At 40.9% G+C, this 18,677-nt stretch overlaps 4 protein-coding genes across 5 annotated transcripts; 2 read left to right on the top strand and 2 right to left on the bottom strand.

Annotated features, from left to right (window-relative positions):
- Positions 1 to 73: 73 nt before the first annotated feature.
- Positions 74 to 6,851, top strand: upf3b (UPF3B regulator of nonsense mediated mRNA decay). Its single transcript, XM_012861701.3, has 10 exons — positions 74 to 313; positions 507 to 613; positions 703 to 809; positions 898 to 996; positions 2,952 to 3,062; positions 3,156 to 3,199; positions 3,904 to 4,095; positions 4,175 to 4,332; positions 4,413 to 4,719; positions 4,799 to 6,851. Exons 1-10 carry the CDS (start codon positions 203 to 205, stop codon positions 4,946 to 4,948), a joined length of 1,386 nt encoding a protein of 461 aa, XP_012717155.2. The 5' UTR covers positions 74 to 202; the 3' UTR covers positions 4,949 to 6,851.
- A 914-nt stretch (positions 6,852 to 7,765) lies between these two features.
- Positions 7,766 to 10,771, top strand: rpl39 (ribosomal protein L39). Its single transcript, XM_012861709.3, has 3 exons — positions 7,766 to 7,911; positions 8,199 to 8,302; positions 10,574 to 10,771. The coding sequence occupies exons 1-3, from the start codon at positions 7,909 to 7,911 to the stop codon at positions 10,620 to 10,622; spliced, it is 156 nt and encodes a 51-aa protein (XP_012717163.1). The 5' UTR covers positions 7,766 to 7,908; the 3' UTR covers positions 10,623 to 10,771.
- A 1,589-nt stretch (positions 10,772 to 12,360) lies between these two features.
- Positions 12,361 to 14,421, bottom strand: sowahd (sosondowah ankyrin repeat domain family d). Its single transcript, XM_036127338.1, has 2 exons — positions 14,084 to 14,421; positions 12,361 to 13,951 (listed from the first exon to the last, which is right to left on the bottom strand). Exon 2 carries the CDS (start codon positions 13,837 to 13,839, stop codon positions 12,868 to 12,870), a length of 972 nt encoding a protein of 323 aa, XP_035983231.1. The 5' UTR covers positions 13,840 to 13,951; positions 14,084 to 14,421; the 3' UTR covers positions 12,361 to 12,867.
- Positions 14,422 to 18,280, bottom strand: pttg1 (PTTG1 regulator of sister chromatid separation, securin). 2 transcript variants are annotated; one of them, XM_021316017.2, is made up of 6 exons: positions 18,160 to 18,280; positions 16,850 to 16,942; positions 16,613 to 16,752; positions 16,444 to 16,528; positions 15,794 to 15,943; positions 14,422 to 14,551 (listed from the first exon to the last, which is right to left on the bottom strand). In XM_021316017.2, exons 2-6 carry the CDS (start codon positions 16,935 to 16,937, stop codon positions 14,475 to 14,477), a joined length of 540 nt encoding a protein of 179 aa, XP_021171692.2. In that variant the 5' UTR covers positions 16,938 to 16,942; positions 18,160 to 18,280; the 3' UTR covers positions 14,422 to 14,474. The 2 variants fall into 2 exon arrangements, with proteins under 2 accessions (XP_021171692.2, XP_035983232.1); XM_036127339.1 differs by having other exon boundaries at positions 16,444 to 16,525; positions 18,160 to 18,279.
- Positions 18,281 to 18,677: the final 397 nt, after the last annotated feature.

Here is an 18,677-nt window from a genome sequence, read left to right as displayed (position 1 = left end):
AAATAAAGTCAGAATAATACTGTCGATCAACACCGCCATGGGTTTCGCTTCCGCGCCCCCTGGTGGATGGGAGCTAGAACAGCCGCTTAGCCGTTAGGGAGGAAGTTGACTAGTTCGGCGGCTACTGGCTACTGGCTAACTTGCTGAAAAAGTAAACAAGTCTGTTGGCTGGGATGAAAATAAACACCATAGACGTTCAGCTATGAAGGAAGACAAAGAAAACACCCGACCGAGGGAGAAAAGGGTGGAGATAATTTGTGAAGACGGAGAGAAGACGGAGAGGTGTAAGGAGAAGAAGGAGGCCATGACAAAGGTAGAAGTTGCTAACAGAGCTATTGCTGCTACAAGCAGTCGGTTTTATAAAAAAAAAAATAACAGCATGTGTTAAATCTTTTTAAAATTAAAAGATGTTTGAATAGTATGAGGAGCTTTACTCTGCGGCGCTCTTTCTGTTTCATTATGAACCTCTTAATAATCTAAACTGTATTTAAACTATAATCTCCTAGATTGTGATTAGGAGATTACCTCCAAGTCTGACTAAAGAGGAGCTGGAGGAGCAGCTGCAGCCTCTTCCGGAGGTGGACTACATGGAGTTTTTCTCCAACGACACCAGGTAGTTTCTCCTGCCAAGCCTCCCCTGTGTTAAAAATCTACCCTGACATGTTTTATGTCACTAAACATGCTCTCTGTCTCTCTTTGCAGCCTCTTCCCCCATCTCTTCGCAAGGGCTTACATCAGTTTCAAGAATCCAGAGGACATTGTTCTCTTCAGGGACCGATTTGATGGATACGTGTTCATCGATGGCAGAGGTATCGTCGAGGCCGTGTTGGGGCAAAAGGGGAAGTTTCTCAAAGAGTGGCATCCGTGCATCGTTCTCGTGTGTGTGTGTTTTAACAGGACAGGAGTATCCTGCTGTTGTGGAGTTTGCACCTTTCCAGAAGACAGCCAAGAAAAGAAGCAAGAAGAAGGACTCGAAATGTGGAACCATTGCTGAAGGTAAAAAAAATTTCTACTTTTCCAGTCTGAACCGTGACAAAACAGAGACCTGTGAGGTTCAACATACCCTGGTTTCCGTAAAGTACCTGGTTTGATGCCTGTGCCAATTTTCAGTTATCCGGATCATCGCAGGAGACAACAGGCTTAAATCAGAGGCAACTGGACTTTTGTTCAGTTCTCATTCTGAAAACATTTGGACAACTATCCAGGAGTCTTTGTCATTTGAGGTACCTGCACTTGAGCGAGTCACCAGAGCTGACAAAAACTCCTGGATAGGTGTCCAAATGTTTTCACAAAGACTGAACGAAAGTCCGGTTGCCTCTGATTTAAGCCTGTTGACTATTACCTGGTTTAATTAATGATAATTATTCAGGTGGAGTTTTGCCTCTATAAGTTACCTGAGCGATTCTGTCACAGATCTGAATGAAATACTGCAGAAAAACAAACAAAGCTTGTGCATCTGCAAATTAATCTTTGCTTTTTCTGCTTTCCACACAACCTTTGAGCCATTAATTTTTGGTTTACCATAACAGCTGTCCTAAATGCTCGTTGTAATAAATAAGATAATATAAAATATAAAAGACATTCAGTCCAGCAGGCAGAGCTTTGTTTTTCACCTTCCACAGTTTTTAACAGCTATAATGTTATATTTAGCGTTTTAGTTGGCACATAATATTAAACATCTTTAGAAAAAAAATTAAGATTACTGCAGATATGAATTTAAACACAGGCTGCATACCATATGCTTTTAAATATAGATAAATGGAAAGGGGCTATTTTAAAATTTAGAGATCTTCAATTATATTAAATTAGATTGTAATCTTGAGCTCTGAAAAGGAATAAACATTAGAATATTGTTTGTTTTAGGTTACACACTACATGAAAAGACCCCCCCCCCCCCCCCCCCACACACACACACACACACACACTGTTTGACATTAAAACGTTTCCTGCTTTAGGTAAGTTACAAATAGTTTTGTTGTTTGATTTGTTTATTTTAATCATTCTTTCAGTCAATGCCTGTTTTCATATATTTTAATCATGTAAAGCACAGGGATAAAGTCCCTCTGTACTGAATTGTGCTATACAAATAAATTTGCCTTGCCTTGTTGTATTTTTATAGAGCTTTATGAATAAAGTTGGCCTGGCTAGGGCTGATGGATTATTACCATTTGCTAAATTCCAGAATCATGAAATTTGTATTATTCTTTAAAACCAGACCTCTATATATACTGAGATCGCTGTGCCTTTAAGAATGAATGTATATTTTATTTCAGACGATCCAGTGAAATTATAAATGTAACACATACAAACGTGTAAATAATGATAATAATTATCTGGATAATTTAGTGATTGTCTGAAAAGGGGAAGGAAGAAGCTATTTGTGAAGATCAAATGATGATGTCACGGCTAGGCCTCTTATAGGCTGATGCACAACATTTGAGTAAATTGGAGGAACAACACTGGAAAAAATGTAAGGACGTCAGTCAAAGAAGTTTTCTGACAGAGGCCACCAGATTTTACTTTAAGATATTGGTATTTTTAACCCCCGCTGCATGATAGATAATCCACTTTACGGTAGGAATGAGGTAGTTATTCACCTTTCTTTCCCACCAGACCTGCCTGGAGTGTTTGTTGCAGAAATTAGCAATATTGGTCTGATCCTGTTAAAACACACGGATAAAGTCCCAGCAGTTTACATCTGTGATGACAAAATAAAAAAAATAAAAACAGACCTTTTTCTGTCAGGGTTCCCAAACAGTTGAAACGTAAATGGCAGAAAATCATCATTATAGACACTTGGTATACCCAAGATGCCACTCTTTGCTTTTAATTAAGCTTTTATTTTCCACACTTACCACCATCCTTACTGTGCAGTTCCAAATAAAGAAAAAAAATAACTTCTGTGCTTTGAATGCGTACATACATGTGGCTTTGCTTTTTTTTTTTTTCAGATCCTGATTATAAACGGTTTCTGGAATACTACAATGGAGATGAGGAGAAGCTGACATCCACACCCGAGACTCTGTTAGAGGAGATCGAGGCGAGATCAAAGGAACTTGAAGGTTTGTTTCTATTAGCTGCACAAGAAGCCTCGCTGTATGAATGACCGCCGCTCATTAACGGAGCGCTAATCTAAGATATCTTTGTCTGTCTAGCCAAAAAAACAACTCCGCTGCTGGACTTCCTGAAGAATAAACAGGTAAACGCCGTACAGTGCTTTGAAATACAAATTTCCTCCATTCTTTATCACAGTAAATGTTTCAGATCCTCAAATACGTTTTAAAGGTTAACCCGCCCCCAAATCAACTTTGTTTTCCTAATAAACTGTTAACATTGTTGTTTTATAGTGCTGTCCACATATCCCGGTGATTATTTTAACAATTTACTGCATATATGTATAAATCCTGCTTTTGTGTCTAAAACTGTCAGTTTCATTTGGAGAAACTGACGTGTCAGCAGCTCTGCCTTCGTAGTGAGTTTGAATAGTGAGTTTTAATTGCTTTCTATTGATTTTCAATGTTAGCGATTAATTAGCTCAGCATTAAGCTAGTTTATTTAGCATTTATTTAGCATTTACTCGTAGCCCAGCCCTCACCCCCCTTCACGTTTCCTGGTTCGCCGGGCGCCGCCTCCTCTCGGCACATTTTCCAAGTGTGAGATTGGGCGGAGTAAGGATCTGGTACGGGGGTGAGCTACACTTCAATAACAAACAAAGATGACCTGAGTAAACACTAAATGCAGCTCCCAAATGACTAATACATTTAATAAGTGGAGAAAAGCTGTCCTAATGTTTGATCAATCTGAAACATATAAAACAAAAGCTAAAGAAAATCTGTAAGACGGCAAATACTTTGTTTTCCGGGTTTTGATTGCTTCAACTCCTGTTTTAATTATGTCGTTCAGAGACTGAGAGAGGAAAAGAAGGAGGAGAGAAGACGGAGGGAGCTCGAGCGGAAGCGTCTGCGTGACGAAGAGCGCCGCAAGTGGAGGGAAGAGGAGAGGAGGAAACGGAAAGAGGCAGACAAGATGAAGAGACTGGAGAAACCACTGGAGAATAAAGACAAGGACCAGATTAGGACGGAACCAAAAATTAAGGTGCGTGCTGCAAAGCAACCGAGCCTTTCAAAAATCCGTCGTTTCCCTCGTTTCAGCGCGTTACTTCCTTTATTTTCAGCTCCTGAAGAAGCCGGACAAGAGTGACGACGGAGAGTCCGAAAAGCCCAAGGAGAAGTTCAAGAAACCGGAGAAGCCACACAGAGAGGACAGACCCCCGGGAAGCGCCGACCACAGGAGGAGACAGAACCTGGAAAATAAGGAGGATCGAGAAAGAAAGTCAGTCTTTTTTCACGCGTTTCCTCCGCTGAGTTCAAGCGGCTGTGGCTAAAACTAAAAAGTGCTGATTTCACTGGCAGAGGGAACGAGGACGGACGGAAGGAGTTCAGAGAGCGCGACGCGGACCGCGAGCGCGAGAAGGAGAGGGAGCGGCGGCAGAGAGAGAAGGAGCGCATCCGGCGGCAGGACGACGAGCGGCGCAGACGGAGGGATCAGCAGGACGGCGAGAACACGTCCCGAAAACGGGAGGAGGAGCTTAAAAAACAGAAGGCCTCGGAGAAAAGGACGGAAAACTCCGCGGACTCCCCTCACCCCGAGAAGGTGGAGAAACCAGCCAGAGAGAACAAGAAGGAGGACGGCGGTAAAAGGGAGCGACTGCGTAACAAGGTACGAGAACTTTCAGATGGTCTCGTTTCGTCTTACTCTGGTTTTGAGTATTTCTGAGCGGCTTGTTCGTTTCTGCCAGGACCGGCCAGCCATCCAGCTGTACCAGCCAGGGGCCAGGAGCCGCATCCGTAACCCTGGAGGAGGAGGAGGAGGAGGAGCGGACTCCGGCTCTGCTGACAGGAAGGCGGATGCTGAAAACAAGAAGCCGGTTGACAAGGGAGATGACTGAGCGCGTGTCTGATTTTGGTGTTTTGAGTTCGGTGAAAATAACGGCCTGCGAGGCTCGGCGTGTAGCGGCTCCCAGCACCGAGCGGCGCTAAACACCGCAGCGCGGCACCCGGCTCTCCCAGTCCCAGAGGAGGAGGGATGGTTGAGCCTCCCAGTGCCTGATGGGGACGCTGTTTAGTTTAATTTTTCAGGAGCGTTTACAGTAACGGTGTGGAGGAGCGCGGCTGTAGGTGATGCCAAAGCTTTCCTGGGACCATGTGATCTCAAAGTGGCCTTACGTCATTAATGTTGCTCCGGTGGGGAAAATTGTTTCACGATAAACATTAATTTAGATCAGATTCTGCAGCTCCAGATTATCTCCCAAGACCCTATATGCAAACTCTGCTGTGTAACTGCGCGCTTTAGATCTTCACTTTCACAGGCCCACCTTGTACCGCGCTCTACACGCAGAAGGACGATCCAGAGGTGCAGAACCACAGTGGATCTCAAAAGTCTGTACACGCCTCGTAAAATGCCAGTTTGGTCAGACATTAAAAAAAAGAGTCCAGGATGAATCCTTTTAAACTTTAATGTGACATATTTCCTGTATAATTCAACTGCAGTCATACTAATCTGATTTATCAAAAATGTACAAAATAAAAAAGCGCTGATAACCTGTTTTCTGAAGAGTACACAACCTTAACCTTAATACTTTCTTGAAGCATCTGATTTATTTTCAATAAATCAGATTTTCCCTTCAGTATAGAGTCTGTCCACATGTTGGCTGGGCAACATTCATGCCCTCTGCGTTCCAAGGGTCCTCCAAATCTACCCGCAGCCCCCTTCAAGTGACCCAACACATTGTCTGTAGGACTTATTTCTGACCTTTAGACTGTTCCAGAGCTATAATTTTCATACGCTGAAGAATTTGTTTGGTTGATTTGGACGTATGCCTGGACTCCCTGTAACGCTGCGAAATCAAATCCCGTCTTCAGCGTCCTTGCAGACGGCTGAAGGTTTTGGGCCAGAATTAACTGGAATTTGAGAAAGTTTATGGTTTCATTTGACTTGGAAAAACTGCAGTTCCAGCTGAAGTAAAATGATCCCAGCACCTGATGCTGCCACCACCGTGCCTCACTGTTGGTACGGTGGTATTTTTGGTCATGTACTTTGTTGTTTTTTTTTTTTTTTTTTTTTTTTTTTTTGTGTGCAAAACTCACAATTTGAAATGATGGCGGCAGCATTACGTGTTCTCCCACAAGGTTTTGGGAGGTTTTAACCAGGCCTGGTGGATTTCTTTAACATAAAAATTCTGCTTTGCTTCTTCTTACCATACATGTGGAAAATATTGGACATATCCACTTGGAAAACACAACCGTCAGTTCCTGCAGTTACCGCAGTGCTGCTGTTGGCCTCTTGTCAGAGTTTCTGACCAATTTCAATCTGTTCATCAGTTTTGGAGAAACATCAAGTTTTTGTAATGTTCCTACTGTACCACATGTTTTTTTTTTTTTGGTTGAAATGTACAAGATATTGGTCACATAAACGTTTTGAAACAATTCATAATGGCTTCTTATTTTATATCATTAAAACATGGCATTATAATATATGGTTCCTTGAGCTTTTAGGATTCACTGTATTTCATAATTCATCGTTCATTATATGTGCTAAACAACACAACCTGCTCTGTTGTGCTCAGATATCATTTTTTATGAAACTGCTGGGGGAGAAAATTATTTCTAACCACACTGCCATATGACATCTATGCTTGCATGAAGACTTGCTCAGAGGGATCAACATGTGGCCTTCCCCCATTTTTCTAACTTGGACATTTAACAGTTTTTGTAAACTGAGTACAGCATTGCTGGTAATACTAACACAATTACACAATATCTGCCTGGAAATTTAAAAAAATATTTGCTGAAGTCTGCGTCTCTGTTTTTACTTTGCACTGTTTTCCATCTTAAATTTGGATTTTCGGAAAAAAAAAATTTAATTAATGGAATATTCCTAAACAATTTAGTGACTGAACAACATATTTGCAAATGCTTATTTTATGAGGCAATGTGTGAGAACATATGTGCAGTTTGAATAAACTTTGATATTTGCCTTTGAACAGCTAAAAATGATTACACCATTTCTTTACAAACCTTAATGAATGTTCAAGAAATTAAATTTCCAAGATATCTGTTTTATGCAGAGATAGAAATAAAAGCGTCTTGATTGACCAATCTATTGTGTTATGATTTTAATTTCAAAAATAAATCATATCTAGGACAGAAGTCTGCACGTGGCTCTTTAGACCCTTCACTGTGGCTTTTAAAGCATTGCTAAAGAATTAAGCAATGACTTAAAATGTAAAATTAATCAAAAAATACTAGCTTGAGTGTATTTTCCTACATGTTTTCATGCAACAGTCTGTGGGTGTAACATTTGCACAAAAAATTACTAAACATGTAATGATAGGTGCCATTCTTTTTTCCTTTTTTGTAACAACTTACAAATTGTGTGCTTTTTTTTATTACTTTGTTTTCTCTAAAAATTAAGCCACTGAAGAAAATGTATAAAACTTGGAAAAAAAAACTCCTTTAATAAAAAAAAAAACTAAACAAATTTTCTTTAATTGATAGTAAACGACCCCGCCTCTCGCCCAGTGGATGCTGGAGATAGGCACCAGCAACCCCCGCGACCCAATGAGCGATTAAGCGGGTTGGAAAATGGATGGATGGATGGATGGATGGATGGATAGTAAACAAAAACAATCGATTTTGTTTCCAATATGCTGCTTTGTGGCTCAATTTTTATTTAACTGGACCGAGGTGAAGGTTTCTTACCCCTGATCGAGGATCATAAATATGCATGCAGTTCCACCAGTGACCGCGTAGCGTCGCTGCTCCGCGGAGCCAACTCCTTAAACCCGGCTACGTCACGTCCTTCTTTCTCTTCCACTACCGCCATAGTGGCAAAAGGATTGTGGAGAAAATGGTAAATATAAAATCATCAAACATCCATCTCGGCAGGGTTTCTAATCCACAATTGATTTGCGAAATGAGTTATAAATGTCGCACTAGTGTGTAAAGTGTCCGTATTTTTAGTTGAGCTGCGCAGATAATGTGATTAAGTTCACTAAAACACGGAGCTAAGCGTGCTAGCGCCGAACTGCCTCGGATGATTTAAAAACGTTTTCACCGTAAAACGTGGGGTTGAAGCTTAAGTTATAAAATCGTTACTAACAATGTTCTTCTGTGTTTTATTTTATTTTTTTTCTCCAGTCGTCCCACAAGACTTTCAGGATCAAGCGCTTTCTGGCCAAGAAGCAGAAACAGAACCGGCCGATTCCTCAGTGGATCAGAATGAAGACCGGCAACAAGATCAGGTGAGTTCCCAGGTTCTCTGCTTTCTGATGCTGTTTACGACTGGCGACACGAACAATCCCCACAACTTTGTTCTGGTCAACAAAACCAAACATGTAGGATCGCTTTAAGCAGCGTTAAGTGAAAACTAATGGAATGCTAAGCTAACAATACAGCTGTAGGTTGTTATGGTGGATGTTAAATATTTCTTACATCTGTGTTCAGGCTGCACACAGCAGCAATGTGGACGTTAGTCTGATGAAACATTACAACATTCTCATCTAGACGTGCATCTTTAAAGCAGGGGTGTCCAGACTTTCCTTCATGTGGGCCTGAGTGGTCAAGTCAAAAATACACGAGTCTCTATAAAACTAAAATGGTTTTGCACATTTACCAAATTAACATTTGGTCATGCAGTTTTCAAATTTCGGGATTGACTTTTTTGTTATTGTCTGCTCTCATCCATAAGAACATGTTTTGGGTCAGTTTTATTTTAAAGCGCCTGTCGTCTTTAACCCATTTTAATTAATGAACTAAAAGAATAATTTGGTGCATGAAGGTCTACATTTTAAGTCATTGGATGGCTGTGGTCCTCTGAAATTAAAGAGGTTGTGAAAAGTGTAGTTGTTAAAAGACAAATAATTTCTGTTATACTTTAATATTTTCAGTTGAAAGAAGGTCTTAACTTGTCGGTTCACCCATTTATAAAGCAGTGCCGATGGGGCCAAATCATTTAGGAAATTGCAGTTTGGGGCCGCACACAATCAGGCCAGGGGCCGCACTTTGGACACCCTTGTTTTTAAAGGATTTTTATTCTTCTTCTTTAAAGTATTCGATTCAGGTTATTTGTATTGTGGTAGTTTACGATAAATGTCAGAAAGCTAATCACCGGTCCAATTCTTATTAGATCTTGGAGTGGTTTGATTAAAATTTACCCATGTTTGGTTTGGTCCTAGTTATACTTTTAAAACTTTATAATACAATGACTTGCGGTGCGTGCGGTATCACAGTGATTAGGGACCGCTATGGCACAATATGTGATTGGATATTCTGGATTCATATATCCGTGCTGCACATCTCAGTGATGAATAGTCCGGGGTTTAGGCCATTTGTGAGACCCTAAACTTATTTCATGTGTTCCTTGGTGGAAATTTAAGAATTAAGCAAGTTATAGAGTTGGTTGAAGAGGGACTTGGAGCACATTTATAGATCTGGTGGCCTTGTGTTAAGTATATGTGGACAGATTTGATCCCCTACAATGAAATGACAGAGCTTTAGTATTTTATGTAGATCATTTTTGGATCTGATAAAGTAATATAGCCTACACTGTTATAAAATACAGATATATTTTTGTGGCTGTTTTGAAATATGCATGAACGAATACCTGAATTTTTAATTAAATCACTTTTTTTTTTCTTTTGTTGCATAAAATCCCATGAAACCATCCTGCTTACACAGCTGCATTCAGCAGTCATGCTTTCATGTCTGTCCTGCGTAAAAATGTCCAGGAATCTGACCGTCCCTGCACAGTTAGGCCTGACGTTCTGTTTTAAAGCGAGACGTCCTGGTGTTCGTTCCCCTCTGAGCTCAACAGGGAGACTCCACCAGACCAGCTTCTTCTACCTTTGGGTGCTTCTAATCGTCCTCAAAGTATTTATAATCAGGCGTAAACCAATGATGGAGTGTTACTGTTCGTCCATCGTCTCTTTAGGGATTGGTGGCCATTAGTTGTAAACTGGGTTTCCATTTCTCGGCTGCTTTGCTGAGCTGCTAACATTCAGAGATTCCTGGCTGACTAATGTATAGAAAAACGATGCAGGAGCGCTATAATTTAAAGCAGGTCTGCAATTGCAGCACTCATCATCAGTAGAGTGTTGTCATTAACCCTGCTGAGAGCATCTGTGCTGCTGCACTCCTCCTCCTCCTCACTGCACTGTGATGAGGAAGCTCTGCAGCTGCAGGACACTTCTGCTGGATCAGCTGGTGACCCTGAGGGATGCATTGCTGCACTAAAGTGCCTGTAGAAGGTGGTCCGTCATTTACAATCTGATGCTTTTTGTCGTAAATTAAACTTTTTTTAGTAATGTGCTCATAACATGGTGACGATCCAGAGAGCTGAAGCTGCATCAGGAGAGTTGGAATATTTTGAGCTTTACCTTTCCTCAATGTCTGTTTTGTATGCTCCAACTGGTGGTGTACAAATGAATTGGATTGTTTCATTAAAAAAATATTTTGTTTTTATTTGCAGAAATGCTTTGTGTTTGTGTTTTTAAGCAAACCTGTTTTCATTTCAGGTACAACTCCAAGAGGAGACACTGGAGGAGGACCAAGCTCGGCCTGTAAGCCTGAGGGCCCGTTGGATCCAAGCGACCCAGGACCTTCAGCTGCCTGGCCTGAGGATGGAGCTTTACGTCATCTGGAGCAGCATTTGTTTTGTACAGATACTCTGGCTATGCTCATGTTTGACAATAAAAGATCACATTTGAAATGGAGAGATCAGTGTTTTTTTTCCCCCTCCTTTTTAGGTCATTAAAATACCTGAAGTTAGTTTTCAGGGGGGATATTTTCCTGTGCTCTATTACTTAATTTAATAACTGGAATTTCTTTAAAAGCTGGACTTACTTTAGATCTGGCTGGGTAACAGTAAGGAGAAAAGTAAAACATTTTCCCCCCAGTAAAGCAATGTTAGTGCAGTGTCTGGATATGAAATAAACGTGGTGTACACTGAAATAAGCACCACTTCATTAACTAAAGGGCCTTTTTTTTTTATATCATTAAAACAATTTGAAATGTTAGGGTCTCTTGCATTCAAAGCCTTGTGCACCTCCAACAGTTTGTGCTTAAGACAAATCTTTCAATACTTTTGTGTGAACCTGATGCTACAGCGTTTGAAAAACCAAAATGCAAAAAGATAATTTACTGTTTAGCTTGAAAATCATCCTCAATTTCCACTGAAGACTAATAAACATTGAGTGGAATCAGTGGTACTGATTGTACCACAGTAATGTGTCACAGTTGGAGCCTATTTCTGATGCTAGGTATGGAAAACTGATCTGTGGTTCTTTACCATTAGTAATATCTTAATTCTCATTGAAACGTACATTACGACATTTGTTCTCTGCTTTTAACCCATCACCCTTGGGGGCGTCTAACAAATTTGTCCCCAACTTTGTTAAAGACAAATCTAAGGGGTTTTACAATATTGTATATTTTGATGATTCTTTAATTTCCTACGTCAAAACATAACATCTGACTCAATAGTGACAACTTCCAAATGACTTAAGGGGGGACATTTCACTGCTTGGTCCTTAGATCCTGTTGAATAAAGGTCTTAAACTAGACCGGCGGTTGAACTGGGTCTGGTTTAGATGCCATATAAACATCTTTGGAGTTTCCATCTGTTTTGGTCTCTTCAAAAGTACCATAGATCCCAAACTTTGAAAGACATCAAATTTGATAATCCAGTTCAGATTTAGTGAAACACCAAATAATCATTCTTAAATAACAGCTTCAGGATTTCTACTTTGATTTGCAGAACATCTAATGAACTGGGAACAAGTACAAGTTTTATACTCATGTTCTTCCTGAACACGTGAGTACTTCTGCTTCCTCCCACTGTCCAAAAACATGACTAATGGGTTAATGGTTTCTCTAAATTGCCCTTAGGTACAAAGGTTTGTTTGCTTGGTTGTCCTGTGATGGACTGGCTACCTCTTGGGTGAACCACTCGCCCATGCAAGGATAAGTGGTATAAACAGGTGAACGAGCAGGGAGGGTTTCTGATGCAAACCCATTCATCAGGTGCTCAGACAGTTCAGCAAAATGAAATGCATTAACGCAGAGCGTCCTTTAAGTTTGCATTTATTTAGAATTTGACAGGTTTTTATACAGCAGTTATTAAAAAGGCTTAATCTGGACTGAATGCAAAGTTAGTGTTTTGGTAATTGGATTTTCTCATTAGAAACTAGTGAATACTTGAATAACACACTGTCTATTTCCCATGCATTGTTTACATTGGTTTTTCACTTCAACTGTTTACATAAATCGCTGTTGCATCTTTATCCTGAAAAATAGTGCAATCTACTGTGATTTTTTAGAGTGATTTCTAGAGTGACTTTTTCTCAAGCTGTATGCAAACGTAATTTCGTTCTGTACGCACTTTGTGCATACAACATGACAAGATATCTATATCTAATTAAAAACACCACAGTACCTTTTTCCTTGAGAAAAAAAATAGGAGAAATTTGTTTAATTTTCACACCAATTTTCTGAAAGAAAACATTTATCGTTTTCTGATTAGTGCTTTACCTTGGGATATTATCACATCCCTTTTATAGTATAACTCGTTCACAACGCCATCAATATAGGCACGTTAGGTACTTATTCGTGTAAAAATGTGTTTATATTTATGGTGTAAAAAAAATAAATAAATAAAATAATTGAGGAATACAGAAGAAACCACAGTACCATGGTCATAGACGTGCCTAAATATCAAATTGGACCCCTAATCATCCTTTTATAACAAAAGAAAATCAGTTATTTAAACTTATTGAAATTGCCATAACAGTTATATTTTCACACGCACGTCTCATGTCTTGTATCCAACAAATGAAGAGGATATCAGCTTTCTTAAAGAGCTGAATCTCCAGCCGCTCTTCTTGGTCTTGTAGGTATTCACCTCTTCGGGTTCTGCGCCATCCACCTCGTCACACGCGGCCAGCTCCACTGCGCCAGCGCAGTTATTGTTGACGTTCTTGTTCAGAAGTTGCGCAACCCCGCAGCTGTGCTGCTCGTCCCAGGTTCCCAGCAGCTCCTTCATCTCCAGCGGCGCGTCCTCCTTCAGGTACTGCCACGGCCGCCTGCCGTTGTAGTCCATGGCGTCCACGTCGGCGCCGAACGCCCCGACCAGCAGCTTGATGACCGCGAACCGGCCGTGCATGCTGGCGACGTGCAGCGGCGTGAGTCCGCCGCTGCCCCGCAGGTTCACGTTCACGGCCACGTCCGCCCGCTCCGCGTAGCGCAGCAGCTTCAGCAGAACCTCGTCCTGGCCCCTCTTGGCCAGCCAGTGCAGAACCGAGTACCCGCTGATGAAGTCCCTCCTGGTTAGCAGCTGCGGGTCCTCGGAGATGAAGTCTAGGATGGTTTCGTAGCTCCCCTCCACCGCTAGGAGCATCCAGGCGTGCTCCATGGGATACAGAGCCCAGTCAGCCTCCTCCTCCGCCACCTCCTCCTCGGGGAGCAGGCTCTGGCTCCGGGAGCACTGCAGCACGCTGCTCCAGCCGCTGCTCGCCGAGCCGCTCAGCAGCAACTTCAGGTACTTTCTGCGCAGAGCCGGTGGGATCGACTCCCTCTCCGGAGGGTCCCTGCTGAGTCCTCCCGGAGCGGCGCCGTCGCTGACTTCTTGCTGCCGCTGCAGCCTCCACCTACGCTGGGAAGCCCCGGGCATGACCGGCATGCCATACCGAGACAGCCGCTCCACAACGGAGCTCTGTCTGGGTGGCCCGCTGCCGTGGGCGTCGGCTGGTTCCGAGCCAAAGCTGGCCGACCCGCTTTCGTACATGTCCGCCTGGCCTCGCTCCGCTGTTTGCGAGGCTACTTCCCTTTTAGACTACACCCTGAAGATGTCTCAGATCAAAAACAACTATTTCTCCCAGCTTTACTGCAGCCATTTCCTGTATTAAGAGAAAAATGCGTTTATACCCTGGAGTTGAATATATAAAAACAAGAGAATCCAGAAGTTTAAAGCGTCTTTTCTAAAAGCCCTGTAGGTGTCGGAGCACCCTGCCAGACTGGCGATAACTCACCTGTTCTGCTACCAAAAAGTATGTCCTCAGACACGCACAAAAAAAATAAAAAAATAAAAATAAAAAAGCACACCTGCGTTTTAACAGGTTAGCATTATAAAAAACAGCCGGTGTGAGAGGACGCAGACTATTTTATTCTTAGTTCAGAACGAAACAAAGCCGGAGATCCTGCTTTCCTTTTGTAAAGAGGAACCGAGACAAAGTTCATTCTCTGACAAAACCCGATAGCAAGGATCCCTCACATGTGACCACTGGTGGACTTTAAAGCAGGAAGTGATAGTATACTCCCCCGAAACTTTCACAGGCTGCTAATTATAAACGAGTTGGAGGGAGCCCAGTGAGAAAGGAGTAAACTTTTATTCAAACAATAGAAAGCATCGATAAACATACATTAGAACTCAGATTCTGAGGGAAGGTCAGGGATTTCCTCCAATGTTTGAAGAAACGCAGACAGCTCCGGGAAGTTATCTGAAAAATGACGACAGTCGGGTTAATGATACTCTTCCAACATGTACTCCAGACTCAAAGGCTATAATTAATTTCAACACAAGCGTTTTATTATTTTAAAATTAGGTCATAAGTCATGTGTCTGAGCCCAGCAGTTGCACTGAGTCAGTCTGGACTTTTATAAAAAGTTTATAAATATTAAAAACTAAATCTAGCTTGGATACAGACTCACTTTCAGGGGAACCAGGTCAAGGTGGCAGGTTGAACTATAACATTAATTTATTTAACAGGCAGAGTTTATGCAAAGTGATAAAAATGATTTTGACTAGGAGTTTAGAGGTGCTGATATTAAAAGTTGCCCCCAACTTCCTAAAGTTACAAATGAACTTGGTCTCTGAAGCCATCATTGGGCATCCATGAAGAGAACAGCATCCAACGGAGTTTCATTTTCCAAATACAGTTGTAGCCAATCAGAGTTCAGTCAACTAGGTAGAGCAGAGCTGCGTATCATTACCTCAACCAAACTTTTTACTGAGAAGGGACAGTTGGTCTGACAAAACAAGCTCACGTGTGGAGAATTTACACATGCAGCAATATCAACTACATGTTTGATATGAATAAGAATGTAAATGAGAAATTTACATTCCTATTTCCTTTTTCGGTATTCTTTGACCCACTGTATATATGAAGATTCACTGTATATAACTGAATGCACCTTCCCTACTCTGCACCCTCTTGTATGAGCCGATGTGACGAGTGAATTTCTCCATTGTGAGATCAATAAAGACTTATCTTATATGACATCTTTAAATTTATAAAGGCCAACACCATTTAAACCTTTGTAATAACTTGTTTTACAATACTGTGACAAGACGACTTCCTTCCTGGAATACATCACAAGTGGTTTGATAAAAGTTTTCTAAGTACTGGATGAAAATTATACTTTTAGTGCTGGAGTGTCTTAAAACCCCAATGTATAGGATTTACACACACACTCATGCACAGTTTAATGTGTGCTAAAGGAATTACAAACGACCTCGCCATTAAGCCACGCTTGTGTGAAAAATGTATTTGGTACCCAGCTACTGCTAATAGCTAGTCATCTGAAATGTTTTTCTTTTTGCACTTTTGCCAAGAAAAAAATAAAAATAAAAAAATCCCCCTTCTGAAGTCGCTTGTAAATTCTGAGTCACTTTTTTGGGCTCGTTTCTGGACGTGCAGGAATAAAACATTTTACTTTAACCATGAATAGGAAGTCCATACCTGAACATCGTGGGATCTTCAAAGGTGAAGGAACTGGGAGATCCTCCAGCTTGTCCTCACCCAGGTTGGGAAGGTCGTATGTAAAACATGCCAATCCAGCCAAGCAATTAAGAGGAACCAAGACTTCAGGTTTGCTGTACCGCTCAAATTCTAAAATGCATAAACATATGTTAGGATTTATAAATCTTCCTTTAGCCAAGTTATTCAGAGTGTTAACTGTGCTCCAACTCCTGGATGAAGGAGCCAATGATAGTTTCTACCATTACACTGCCTTTATTTGAGTCGACCTTTAAATCTGTGGCTCCAGACCCTGGTTCTCAGGGAGCCCTGTCCTGACACACACTCACACACACAACTCAAATGAATGGATGACTAAGAGGCTTCTGCACCACTTGATGGTACGCAGGGGAGCTCATGCAGTCATTTGAGTCAGGTGAACTGGAACAGAGACGTCTAAAAACATCCAGGACCAGGGTTGGGAACCACTGCCTTAAATTATGCAAAATTTAATTTCTAAAGTATTAAGTTTGTACTTTAAATAAGGCACCTTATGTCAGAAGTTCCTGGAAAGAAACTCAACTTGAGGGGATAAAAAATAAAGTAATCTAAAAATATATATGTCAGTATTTTAAGTGGAAGGACTAATTCACCTGATGGGTCATAAGGGATAAACAGCTCTATTTCTGGATATTCCTCCCCTTCAGAGAGAGGAGCTGGCATCACTTTAGTCTCCTGCTGGGGGGGACAAAACAAAAAAAGAACCACAAGGTTGTAAATATTGATAAATAAATAAAAATAAGTGAAATTCTTAACCCCAACCTGTGGCTTTAAGAGTTTCTTCTCTTGTGGGTTGACCAATGGAGTTGAAATCTTTTTGTTCACCAGTCCAAAAGCCCTACGACCAGATGGCCGTGGCGTTGTAATCATCTTGCCAGTCATGGGTGACTTTAGTAGTTTCTCTGGTGAGAAACAAAAGCAAACGTTTGCTTGCATTCCAACAGAGTGGTAAGAGAGAGGAGAGAGGGCGGCTGCGATTGCCAAGTGAAACGTCTATACCTGGAGCAGATTTAAGTCGTTGACGCATAATCTGTGACGGTACATCAAGGCGTGCATTTTCTTGCTCGGCAAAGATTATGTTTGCCATTGGATCTGAAAAACAATTAGATATTAGTTTCTGCAGACAACCTGAAGGGGCGTTTTCAAGAGCACAGAAGAGATCATAGACCATCAGCAGACTAATGCAATTCTCTCGTAAAAATAGAAACGTTGACATTGCATCAGCTACATTTATAGGAGAACTAGCTAGAGATTTTCTGCCATTGTGAATTCTGCATTATCTCTCATTACTAATGACACCAACGCAGACTGAGACCCAAACAGAAACATTTAAATTGACCTAAAAGAAAAAAGAAAAAAAAGAAAAGTGTACCAGTTTCTCTATATCACATACTACAATACAAGTTTTTGTCCAAATATTCCAGTGCTTGAAGCCATAAAAAGGTGAATATAATCAAATACCTATTTTTAATGCCTTCAGTGTCCTCATGTCAACACTGGAATGCAGAGACCAAACTAATCTGTTGCCCAGTTACAAATATGGTTGAAACACCCCAACAGAATTTTAATATCCTTCATCATTTTCCCCCCTCACAGACCACATCATTGAAATTCTTAAACTTTAGCATTCAGACATTTAATTTCTGTCAAATTTCAACTTTGTGGATCATGCTAATTTAAATAAAAACGTTAACTGCAAAGATCTTTTTTGGCACCAATGTAGCCAAAAATGCTACACAGAGCGTAAGAGATGTCAGTTTAGTCGGATAAAATAAATAAATATATAAAAGCATTTTAACCGTTAATTTGGATGGATAACACTAAATGAAGAGACTAATTAGGCCCCTCAAAAGAATTGCTACTTTTCCAGCATTCTCAAACAATGCTGGAACGTTGACCAACTGAAAACTAGGTCATTATATGCCCTTTTTATTAACTTTAAACGTGGTATTCAAGTTTACGAGAGAGCCATGTAGAATCCAGAATGACCGTCTTTTGAAACTAAAAAGGTTAATAGGCTTAAGCAAACAAAAGCACGCCAACTTTGACTAAATACATTACAGTAACAGCGTCTTTCTTTGTATTTTCAAGTATAATTTAACGATAGTGACCAGTAAAAACTGACCGTTTATTTAACCGCTGACCAGCACCTAGAAATAGCTACTTAAACGTTCGCTTTTAACGGACGTTGACATGTTAAAAGCCTAAAGTCATTCAAAACAATAGTGTGGAGAAGGTATCATGAAAAATTAAAAAGCTATTCAGCTTATTGACTTTCAGCCGCTGTCGCAATGCTAGTGTTACATTACCGTCTGCTGTCTCCTGCTAGCTTGTTGTGATGCAAAAACGAACCGCGGCTCTAATTTAAAATCCTTGCCTTGTTCCTATTGGTCGCGCTCGGGCACGTGACTAAATAGGCGTTACTGTACTCAGTTAGCTCATTTGGCTAAAACTGAATGATCAGTGATTTGGCTTGCAGATTGTGATTTATGATTGCTACTGTCATCATCATTTACTTTGATCAGGATTAGAATGTGCGCGTCAATGGACGCTTCTTCGTGGTTTAATGAGTTATATAAAAATAAATATAAGCAGCATTCTCGAAATTGGGCTACTTCATGTTGCTAATTTCCGTTTGAAACGTTCACAGCACTCATCCACCAGCCGTAACCATGGTGGCATCCTGTGCTGGGGGGGTCGGGGCGATTCGATGGATTTCAGTCTTTAATTATTTTTTTCCTTTAATTATAAAACACATAGACAAAAATAAAGTCATAATAGTTCAAGGATATATCCATGATAAAGTTATTAATAAAATTCATTTTCT

The sequence above is a fragment of the Fundulus heteroclitus genome, chromosome 23, assembly GCF_011125445.2.
Source record: "Fundulus heteroclitus isolate FHET01 chromosome 23, MU-UCD_Fhet_4.1, whole genome shotgun sequence".
NCBI lineage: Eukaryota > Metazoa > Chordata > Actinopteri > Cyprinodontiformes > Fundulidae > Fundulus > Fundulus heteroclitus.
Note: the sequence above shows the minus strand (reverse complement) of the source record. Positions and strands in the feature narration are given on the sequence as shown.